At 42.7% G+C, this 11,502-nt stretch overlaps 2 protein-coding genes across 3 annotated transcripts in view; one reads left to right on the top strand and one right to left on the bottom strand.

The window, feature by feature from the left end:
* Nucleotides 1–499: 499 nt before the first annotated feature.
* Nucleotides 500–4,258, top strand: ABITRAM (actin binding transcription modulator). 2 transcript variants are annotated; one of them, XM_054164214.1, is made up of 6 exons: nt 500–575; nt 656–707; nt 2,809–2,938; nt 3,637–3,713; nt 3,785–3,854; nt 3,923–4,258. In XM_054164214.1, the coding sequence occupies exons 1-6, from the start codon at nt 524–526 to the stop codon at nt 4,049–4,051; spliced, it is 510 nt and encodes a 169-aa protein (XP_054020189.1). In that variant the 5' UTR covers nt 500–523; the 3' UTR covers nt 4,052–4,258. The 2 variants fall into 2 exon arrangements, with proteins under 2 accessions (XP_054020189.1, XP_054020190.1); XM_054164215.1 differs by having other exon boundaries at nt 3,910–4,047.
* Nucleotides 4,259–4,709: 451 nt separating this feature from the next.
* The window catches only part of CTNNAL1 (catenin alpha like 1), a 60,794-nt gene continuing 54,001 nt past the window's right edge, over nt 4,710–11,502 (bottom strand). The window contains exons 15-19 of the mRNA XM_054164212.1: nt 10,868–10,916; nt 9,896–9,952; nt 9,634–9,753; nt 5,563–5,646; nt 4,710–5,435 (exon numbers count right to left, since the gene is read on the bottom strand). Of these exons, the coding sequence (XP_054020187.1) occupies nt 5,274–5,435; nt 5,563–5,646; nt 9,634–9,753; nt 9,896–9,952; nt 10,868–10,916 (472 nt within the window). The 3' untranslated portion in view covers nt 4,710–5,273. The remainder of the gene's footprint in view (nt 5,436–5,562; nt 5,647–9,633; nt 9,754–9,895; nt 9,953–10,867; nt 10,917–11,502) is intronic.

Genomic DNA, 11,502 nt, shown 5'->3' with positions numbered 1-11,502 from the left:
CCTGGTCCGTGGGGTTGAAGTGCTGGTTCCTGTTCTCCTTTTTGGCCAGATGTGTTCATGCAAAATACGGTCAAGGGTAAAATCGAATTGGTAGTGGTACTACTGAAAACTCTGGAAAAACCTGGATGCTCTTTGCCGCAAGCAAGAAACAAAAAGACTTCTTCATGACGTGGTTTTCTTTAAACTATTATCTTGGTGCGTCCATGATCACTGTACCCGTCCCTGTATTGATGTGTGCTGAAAGAAATAAACCACTGATTGCTGGCTTTTGAGCATTTTCTTTACTGATGTGTTTACAGCCGATTACATCTTTCGTTTACCTTCTCGGAGGAAAAAAGAGGATAAGTTTAAAAAAAAACAAAAAAAATCTCTCCTCCCAGTTACTAAAAGGGCGGTGGAAGGATGAGGAAAGGCTTTTGCGCTGGCGCCGGCGAGGCAGCGCCGGGGAACGGGGCCGGCCCTGGCCGCGCCGTGGGGTCCGTCATCGCGGCGCGCCGGGGTGAGGCGAGGCGGGGCGGGCGGCATGGCGGCGGCGGGCGGCGCGGAGCGCTACTTCACACGCTGGTACAAGCCAGGTACCGCCGGAGGGCGGGGGGGCGCGGGCCTGGGCGGCAGGGGCGAGCAGGCGGTCACTGGTGTTTGTGCCTTGTTACAGACGTGAAGGGGCGGCCGTGCGAGGACTTCTGCGTGCTGCAGCACTCCAACAGGCGAGTGGCGGGCCCGGGGACTCATGGGGTTTGGGATCCGTCCTCTCCCGAGGAGAGATGCCAGGAAGCAGCCAGAACCGCGGAGTTCCGGTGCTGGGGAAGCCCCAGGCTTGCTGGAGAAGCCGCTGCTGCTCCCCTGACTTACTCGGGAGGCCTTCGCCCCGCCTCCAGGTTGGAGCCATGCGGGCGGCGCCCCGCGGGGCTGGGCCCTGCAGCCTCCCGCCCCCCCGCGTCTCCCATCCGCTGCACTGTGCGGGGAGCAGCTGGCTTTGGGGCTCGCTTGCAGTTGGGATGTTAAACCAACAGGCACAATTCCTGCTGAAACACCGTGAGTAGGCCAGGTACAAAGTACCTGGATTTTGCTGGAAGATGAGAGGGTGGGAGAATGACAAGTGTGAGCCTTCCCGTATCCTTCTTTTGCTGCTACTCCCGTTAAGAACAGTGGAGCTTGAGCTCTTCCCCTCCATAGCACTCATCAGTTTTTAAAAAGGCCCTTTAAGTGCCTGTTGTGGCTGCCCCCGAGTCATAGAATCATAGAATTGTCAGGGTTGGAAGGGACCTCAAGGATCATCTAGTTCCAACCCCCCTGCCATGGACAGGGACACCTCACACTGCATCAGATTGCTCAGAGCCACATCCAGCATACCCTTAAAAACTTCAAGGGATGAGGCTTCTACCACCTCCGTGGGGAACCTGTTCCAGTGTCTCACCACCCTCATGGGGAAGAACTTCTTCCTGACGTCCAATCTGAATATACCCATTTCTGGGTTTGTTCCAGGAGTCCCTAAGTCCTACCCTACTGAAAGGGCCCTTTACACCTCCAGTAGCAGAGAAGCAACACTTCAAAAGGCTTTTCCATAATGACGTTTAGAAGTAGTCCTAACTTAGTTCCTAGGAAACTAATTGGCTCCATTGGAACAAACATTCTGCTTTTTCTATAAAAAGCTGCATTTCTTTTAATGGTACATTTGTGTGCTACAGGCAGCAGCTGCAAGATAGGAGATGTACATAATTTGTGCTTTGCTGTAGCTGGCTATTCAGCTGTTTGGAATAAATTAGCCCTGTAACAGCTTGGGACTCTACATATGTACCTTCCCTTTCCCAGCTTCTGCCCTGGGAAAGCCTGTTCAGACTGCTGGGTGGATTAGTGGCAGTGTGAGCACTTCTGGGGGTGTTCCATTCCCCAAGGGAAGGCCAGAACTTAACTACAATCCACATAAAAATTGGCAGTGGCAGTTGCTGATGTGGTGTTGTTCAGGAAGAGGTGGAGGTGACTGACTGCAACCTTCAGTGCTGGGGCTTCTCTGTCACCATTTCATGCAGTTCACTTTTTGGTTCTCTAGAAACAGAACCCCAAGTGCCTGTGATAACAGTTAATGGCAGCAATGGCAAGAAAGGACATGCTTGCATTTGTGCTAAATACTAAATGTGTAGTTACTAGTCTTAGTTGTGCAGTATCAACAACTATTTAAATCCTGTTGATATGGGGGAAAGGAAGTAAAAATAGGAAGTATTTACTCGGCTGTCTGTAAAGATAATTTTGCTGGTTTAAATTCTGAGCTCTCAGAGCCCTTGGCAACTTAGCCAAACACTGTATTAAGTTTTATTACTATGTATGGAGCTGTGGCTCAGTTTGGTATTTCTAAGCAGTGTAAAACTCCTAGCAAAACAAAAAAAATTACTAAGTCTCAGCTCTAACCGATTGGAAAGAGTCTGAGCATCAGGAGCAGGCAGCTTTCCTGGTGCCTTTGGGCCGCAGGGGCATGCCAGGGTCCAGCTCCCTCTTGTGGGGAGCTGCACAGCATGGAGTTGCAGAGATGTGACAGTGCGGGGAGATGGATGCAGCAGCCTAAGGGAAAGATCTGGTTCTGAGCTATGGTTTTCCTTACGGTTACCATTCTGTTTGTTAATTCTGGTCCTTGCTCTAGATTTTAAACTCTTCCTAAACAGAATAGCTTCGTCTGTTGGCAAATTGTAAGCTGTGAAAGTAACAACAGCTTTCACAGTGCTGGAAGTTGCTAGCAACTGGTATAGAACTTAAGAGCACCTACAAGGATGGCTTCTCACAGCTACAGCATAATAATTACACTTGTTTTTGCAGAATCTGTGTCATCACCTTGGCAGAAGCCCATCCTCTTCTTCAAAGTGGAAAAACAATTAAAAACGTTAATTATCAAATAAGTGCCAACTGTAGCAGACTCCAGAATAAAGTCTCTGGGAAATCAAAAAGGGTATGGCTTTTTCATTTCATTAGTTGTCACTCTTGCCTTTCACACTGCCTTTCTGGGATAGAAAATTTCCACATTACCTTTGCATTTTATTTTAAACCAGCTCTTTGATAGGGGAAGAATTTATCATTTAAGAGATGCCCTTCTAACTGTCCCAGCCAGTTGTACAGTGCTCCTACAGCACCAGTGGTTTCCAGTGTTGCTCAAACCAGAGCTAACAGATGGGTTTTAGTAATTGTTTTTATAGCATACAGAGGGACTCAGACATCTCTGTAAAGTCAGGATTCTGCTTCCAAAATGCTGATGATTTTGGAAGCCCAGAGAGCAGATGGGCTACTTCAGGGTGTTTCATGGTTGGTTTTCAAATGTGTGTGGCTTAACCTGGCTGTACTAGAAACAACAGTACTGTGTTTTTCCCCTCCCTTCCCTGATTTTAATCTGCTGACACACTAAGTCTGACAAGAAACCTAGTTATGACTATATTTAAAAGCCCTTAACAAGCTTCTGCTCAATCTGTGCATATACTAGGTTGGCATCTTCCTTTCTGCAGGGCAGCACAGCTGGCGTAACTCTCAATGGCCTGTAACGTTCATGCTTCCTTCGCGTTGTTCTGAGAAGCTCATGAACTTCCATTGCTGATGGTAATGCTTTAAAAGACCCTGTGTAATTCAAGTATATGTTTGTTTGTGTTTCAAATGCAGGGAGCACAGTTTCTAACAGAACTTGCCCCTTTGTGCAGGATATCTTCCTCAGATGGGGAGGAATACACCATTTACAGGTGAGATTTCTCCCTTTTGGTTTGTGCCTGGACATTCTGAGCACTTCCACTGAATCTAAACACTCTTGCAGCTGCATACGAGGGCGACTGATAGAAGTGAATGAGAACATCCTTAGCAATCCTGCTCTTCTACAAGAAAAGGTAGGACACTTGCTTGCTTTTTATTTTCCAACTTTTATTTCACTGCTAACTTCAGTCTTGCTTCTTAGCCATCAACCGAGGGATACATCGCAGTGGTTCTACCCAAATTTGAAGAAAGCAAGAGTGTAACTCAGGGACTTCTGACACAGAAGGAGTATGAGGAAGTTTTGTTGAAGCGTCTTAATTCTTCTTCGTGACATTTGTTACATAGTTATCATCTGTATTTTGATTCTAAATAAGCTACTGTGATTGTACGCTGTAACAGGTTCGAGGGGCCTAGTGCCTGCTTTTAAAAGTGGAACTGAAACACTCGATTCATGCAAGAATAAATCAGTTCAAACTGTTTGTAACTTAAAACTTGCTTTCTGTTTTTCTCTGAATCCTAGCACTACAAGTTTTAGTATCAGCAGAGTCGTCTATTGGAGAGTATTTATGGTTCACAGGCAACTTTTGCTTCTGCTCGGTGCAAGCACACAGGAAAATCCTCTGATGTAGCTCTCACTTGTTTTAGCTAAACTAACATAATATGGAATTTGATGAAAGGTGAACTAAAAGTAAAAATGCAACAGAAGACTATGTACAAAGAGCAGACAATATGTATTTCACACCAGGCTGTATTTTCATGGCATCCTGAACTCACATAATGCCCTGTGTACACAAGTTTTTCATAACCAGGATCTATTTCCTTAAATTCTAGATGGTGTAATGTGAAATCTACCTAAGACTTCAGTGGTTCTACATGCAATTCCAGTTCTGATCAGTAGGATTTAGTAATAAAAAAAGATGAAACCATCTACAAATAAAGATGGTGGAAGAAAAAAGAGTTTCAGTAAAGACTACTAATCACCAAGAAGTAGACTTCTGGAAATATGAATCATGTCAACAAGATTAAAATTCAGTGGTGCAGCTACTGGAAAAGGGATTTGTTTTTTCCTCAGGCTACTTCATTGCAGGTATAATTCACAACTAAGATAACATTTCAGTGCTTTAGGCCACAGCCTCTCAGACTATATTCCTGATTCTGATTTATCAAATAGATAGAAAGAAATAGGTCAGAGATGAGCTTAAAAAGTTCAATGGCAGTGTTACATATAGCACCTGCAGCACAAGGTCCTTTATATAAAAGTGTCTATTAGCAGCATTTTTGGGTTGAAACATCCGGTAAGACATTTGTAAGCATTAATTACAAACCTGGTATCAATAGTGAGCGTAGGAAAGAAATTCACATTATAAAATTACATAACAATTGTGCTAGTTGGTGGTGTAATTGGTAAGTAATGGGACATCTATTAGATGTGACAAAGATCAACAGTTCTAATTCAAATTAACCTGGTTTGACTTTCCACAAATGAAAGCAATACTGAAAATTCAGCAAGTGTTATCTTCAGATGGGAGTTCCTGCATTTCTAAGTGCTGGAATTACTTGCTCTCTAAGAATGTCATGTTTGTTACATGATTTTCTAAAGACTTGATGCCAAACGCCTCAGCTCTCTGTTCTGGAGTATGTGCATTTGCACCAGTTTGAATTTTGTCTTCTCTCCATGGTGGAGCAGGTTTAATGCAGCCATTTCCTGCTTTATGCTGTATATAAATAAATACATAGATATTTTAAAAAGACATTTCTTAAAACCAAACAAAACCCACACCAAACCAACCAGCCAAACCCCAAACCCCATTTAAAAAACCTGCAGATCAACCAAGTACTTACCTTCTTCAGTAATTTGCAGCAAAGTGGAAGAAGTTGGCATAACAGAGTCATCACATTCCTTGTTTTCAGAATGCATGCATCAACCTAAACCAAGACAATTTAAGAGTAAGACCAGCCATTACTTTTATGAGGCAGCTTAATGCATGAAATTATAATCTATTTCAAGCTTGAAGTGGTAACATTTGTCTTGTGTTAATCACAGAACCACCAAGGTTGGAAGAGACCTCAAAGATCATCGAGTCCAACCTGTCACCACAGACCTCATGGATAAACCATGGCACCAAGTGCCACGTCCAATCCCCTCTTGAACACCTCCAGGGATGGTGACTCCACCACCTCCCTGGGCAGCCCATTCCAATGGCTAACAACTCTCTCTGTGATGAACTTTCTCCTCACCTCAAGCCTAAACTTCCCATCTAATCAAAATGTTTTGCCTACCTTTTTTGCATTTCTCTACATAGTATGTAAAGCAACACCATCCCTTCAGCCATGAAGTCACACCATGACTTCAGCTAGAAACTGAAAGGGAATTGCACACACATCCCAGGAGATAGAACTAACATCAACCTAATATTAAATAGTGTCTTGGAAAGGAGCTCTGCCATCTAAGTATGATTCATCACAATTCTTAAAGTTTCTCCTTTTGTTTTGTGTCCTGTCAGCATGCTTTAGAAAGCCATGTATCATGTAAGCCTTACCTTGATATGAGTTACACTAAAAGTCAGATAAATCTTAAAGCATTTCAGTGTATGCCTCAGGTCTTAACACTCAGCACAGGTCACAAGTCCAGGCCCTCAAGAAACACCAATCTGATAGCATATTATAGCTATGTAGTGATATATCGCTGTAAACCCACAGACTGGAGTTTCCATTTAGTTTAGCTAGAGGGTGTAAAACAAACCAAACTCTCCCTGAGGTGCTCCCAGTTTAGTTTGAAGAGACTTGGATGTGCTAGCCAGTTTCAGCCCCTGATGTAAAATTGGAACACCTTTTCCATAGCTCACTGGAAACAGACATCCAGGAGAACAGAAATGGTCTGGCTCATGTTGATCATATTGCTGCTCAGGGATACTTGAAAGGGAATGGAAAAAAAAAAAGGCCTGTTCTCTACTCCCACTGAGGTTTGCAGATCATTTGGTAACAACATTGGAACTTTTATGGCAGCTGTGTATTTACTTAAATACAAATAGTATCAAAATAAACTCTGGGCAGTCTAGGCTAGACTCTACCTACTGGGAAACCAGTAACAGAGTCTTTGGGGTTTGGAGTGTATTTAAGTTAAGCATCAATAACAACACAACAATAACTAGGGCTACAATGGTGGAAATATCAATTATCTTCATTCATATTTTGAACGCTTAAGTCCTTTATTACTGAGGTATGCTTAATTACAGTCCATATTGTGCTGGAGAGCAGCCAAACAGAAAGGGACTTGGGGGTACTGATTGACAGCTGGCTGAACATGAGCCAGTAGTGTGCCCAGGTAGCCAAGAAGGCCAATGATATCCTGGCTTGCATCAGAAATAGTGTGGCCAGCAGGAGCAGGGAAGTCATTGTGCCCCTGTACTCTGCATTGGCTAGGCCACACCTTCAGTACTGTGCCCAGTTCTGGGCCCCTCAATTTAAGGACACTGAGACTCCTGAACATGTCCAGAAAAGGGCAATGAGGCTGGGGAGAGGTCTCAAGCACAAGCCCTATGAGGAGAGGCTGAGGGAGCTGGGATTGTTTAGCCTGGAGAAGAGGAGACTCAGGGGAGACCTTATTGCTCTCTACAACTACCTGAAGGGAGGTGTAGCCAGGAGGGGATTGGTCTCTTCTCCCAGGCAACCAGAACCAGAACAAGAGGATACAGTCTCGAGCTGTGCCAGGGGAGGTTTAGGCTTGAGGTGAGGAGAAAGTTCTTCACAGAGAGAGTTGGTCATTGGAATGTGCTGCCCAGAGAGGTGGTGGAGTCACCATCCCTGGAGGTGTTCAAGAGGGGACTGGATGTGGCACTTGGTGCCATGGTTTAGTAGTCATGAAGTGTTGGGTGACAGGTTGGACTTGATGATCTTTGAGGCTTTTTCCAACCTTATTGTTTCTATCATTCTGTGTGTGATTCTGTGATATGTCTAGTAGATTACAAGATTATTTTATAGAGTATTACTCCACCCAGCATTATCCAGCTGAAAAAATCTCATTTACATGATAGAATTCCAGTACCTCTCTTTATCTAAGTGGGTGATACTGTGGGTAAGCTTAGGGAGGTGTGGACAGAGATTCTTTGAAAAACAGTACACTGCTTTTTACTGCTGAGAAAAGCAGAAGCCTATGAACATCTTTCTACCTTTATTATTTTAAGAGCAGTCCAGGAACATCATTGTCATGGGAAACATTTCTGTAAGTCCTTCACTGACTGTGGGGGGAGGTTGTTTTCAGATAGTTTTGGAAGGCTATAGGGAAGATTTGCCTTTGTTTGAATTAGAGAAAGCTATGTTTTGTCCTTGAGGGTAATATAAACACCTTGTAACTGAAGGAGAGAAACTAGGCAGAATTTGGTTGGATGTGTTGAAATATTTTGTTATTTTGACCTATTGTATGCCTTAATTACATGCATGCCAGTAGAAAATGACCAATTGAGATGTGACACATCTGCCTTCTGACAGACTAGATAACTTTGCTGTATAATGTAATGAAGGTCTTCGCCTGCTTACATCTTGTCCTGGAAGCATTGCACTGGGTGGTTAAAACATTTATCTAACGACAACTAACAGTGAAATACAAACCCCAAATGACAATTTCAGAACTTTCAGTAACGAGGAGGAAAGAAAACATCCCCATTACTTGCTTAACTGATTCTTAGACTCTAAAGTTGGTTAAGTTAGGGGTAGGGAAAGTGTTCATTAAATATTAATATCAATGATTTATCTGTTACAAGGCCACTTACACAAAACTTCAATATCCATGGCTCTTCAAAAGAAACCATTCATATCAGCCTATAGAGTAACACTATCCAAACCATCCACTGGCAGGCTTCCATGTATTCTGGGTGCCAGTGTACCATATTTTGCCTTTTATCAAACTCTCAGAATGAATGAGGGGGTCAGGTCAGGATAAACTTCACTGAAGCCTCTCCAGCAGAGGGGAAAAATAGAAAAGAGTTTGAAAAAACCCAAAAGACTAGAAAATGCAGCACCTACACTGAAGAAAATCCCTTCCTAGGACAAGAGAGTGCAGTAAATGCCTTGGATTACAGATTATCAGTGAGGGATGTCCCAATAAACAAAACATTTTCAGCAAGGGGAACAGTTCTTACTGTTCTTCGAATAGAATAGAATAGAATAGAATAGAATAGAATAGAATAGAATAGAATAGAATAGAATAGAATAGAATAGAATAGAATAGAATAGAATAGAATAGAATGGAATGGAATAGAATAGAATGGAATAGAATAGAATGGAATAGAATAGAATGGAATGGAATAGAATAGACCAGACCAGAGCAGACCAGACCAGAGCAGACCAGACCAGCTTGGAAGAGACCTGTGAGATCATCATGTCCAACCTATCATCCAACACTATCTAATCAACTAAACCACAGCAACAAGCACCCCATCAAGTCTCCTCCTAAACACTTCCAGTGATGGTGACTCCACCACCTCCCCGGGCAGCCAATTCCAATGGGTAATCACGCTCTCTATGAAGAATTTCTTCCTAACATCCAGCCTAAACCTTCCCTGGCGCAGCTTGAGACTGTATCCTCACAGAAGGACACAATCCTTCTGAACTCCTTGTGAAGCTTGAGAAGCTCACATCAGCTTCTTAAAACATGTTGAATGCAACATAGTAATTCAAGTTGCAGGAAAGTCCTCTTCTACAGAAGGAAGAGCAACGATGGCATATTGCGTAGCAGAAAAAGCAGCTTGCACAACAGCACAGAACCTTGTACTTAGAGTAGTTTTCATGAGCCTTTGTCAATCCAAGAAGTTCAGCTGTTACGAACTCTTTTGTATTTAACACAGAACAAAAAGTTACTCCATTTCAAAACAAGTTAGGTCTTGCTTTGAGGAATATATCTAATTTTTACCTTACCTTTGTAAATGTAGCACTTTTACCCTGAACAGAAGCTTTAGCTGTTATCTGGAGCTGCCTGCACATTGAGATCAGTTTTTCAGCCTCCAACAGAAGCAAAGGTTTGTCATCACCATGTACCTGAAATGTGTTTCAGGAAGACAAAAAACACTTTGTGTTAAAGACTCCTATATTAAGTTAATACAGAAGACAGCAGAACCAGCTTTTAAGCAGTCACACTGGTGCCATAAGCTGAATGGCTGTTTTAGAGGTTATACATCACCTGATCAGAAAAGGCATGAAGAGCTGAAGCAAGCTTTGTGCCCTCTGTAGCAAAAATCTGCAGGGGGGGAGAAAACATGTAACAAAATGAACCACAATGAAGATGAGGCTTTTTTAGCTGGTTCTCTTAATAACTAGTGTGCTATGAAGTAAAAAGGTAGCAGGAAATACTTGGGGCAGTTGTGTCAGTAGTTTGCAGTGACTTCTGTAACTACGAGCTACACTACAAATTGCCATTGTACAAGATAAAGTTTAAAGAAATCTTGCTTCCAATTACTTTTTGCACTCTAGCAGCTAACGAGCTTTGTGGGTAGATGACACCTGCCACGTTTGTTTATTCTCCTGACAAAGGTAACCAGTCTCCTGTGAGATGGATCTTGGAAATGCTACAGCATGTTCCTTTGTTTTGGACCCTTGCCTTTGGTTTGTTATTCACATGATTTATATCTTTCTTTCCCATGAAAATACTGATGCTCAGACTAGGATGGAATATTCCCTGATGCTACCAGGGACTGAGATAAGCGACATAATGATTACTACTAATGCACTCAAGTGCACTATAAACTCCCAAGGGAGGTGGTGGATTCCCCTACATTAAGACAGTTTCAAGGCCCAGCTTGACAGGGTGCTGAGCCATCCCATTTAAATGATATTCTTACCCTGAAAAGTTGGACTAGATGATCCTTGAGGTCCCTTCCAACCTGGTATTCCATGAATATTTGCCATAATATCAGTTTCCTGTTCCTACTCCTAACTGGAATGTCTCAGTTTAATGAATGCTGTCCTAAGCTACCCCTGGGACACTGAAAAGTTCTCCTTCATAAATATATACACCAGAGTTAGACTTCTTAAAATCTGCATTTGCCAGTTAATTCAGGGTACACTGTATTTATGTGTAAGGAATCAGGGAGTTAAGATCCAAATCGTTCTTCCCTCAGAGTGCCTTGCTCCTATTTTGTTAAAAATGTATTACCTCCGCTTGATGAAATAGATCTTGAGTAGTTTTCAGAAGTCCTTCTCCCCTGTGGGAAATTGTGAAAGCAGAAAATACACCATTTATAGACTGCAGATGATTTTGTTTGCTACTTGCACAATTTATTTTCTCTCACCCTCATTCACACCACTGAACTGCAAGCTATCACTCTTTTAGTAGATACTATGCACAACAATAACCTACTGCAGAAACTGCATTTCAAAATACCACATTAACACTTCAGTGCCTACAAACTATTAGGACATCAGCAATGGTTCAGTTCTCATCAACCAACCAAGGGTAGAAATTCGTGTCTGGAATACTCAGTGTTACTGGATGAGTAGGTAAAAAACAACAAACTCAACTCTTGCTGAAAAGAGAAGAAAAAAATCAACAACAAACCAACAACCAAACCCCAAAACCAACACCACACCATAAATCCTTCAAATAAGAAAGCTGGCATGCACAGGCAGTTTCAGAAGAACACCTTCCAGTGGAATGGAATGGAATGGAATGGAATGGAATGGAATGGAATGGAATGGAATGGAATGGAATGCAATGGAATGGAATGCAATGGAATGGAATGGAATAAACCAGATTGGAAGAGATCTTCGAGATCATTGTGTCCAGCCTAT

Source organism: Dryobates pubescens, chromosome 9 (assembly GCF_014839835.1).
Source record: "Dryobates pubescens isolate bDryPub1 chromosome 9, bDryPub1.pri, whole genome shotgun sequence".
Taxonomy (NCBI): Eukaryota; Metazoa; Chordata; class Aves; order Piciformes; family Picidae; genus Dryobates; species Dryobates pubescens.
This window is presented reverse-complemented; position numbering and strand designations above follow the sequence as displayed.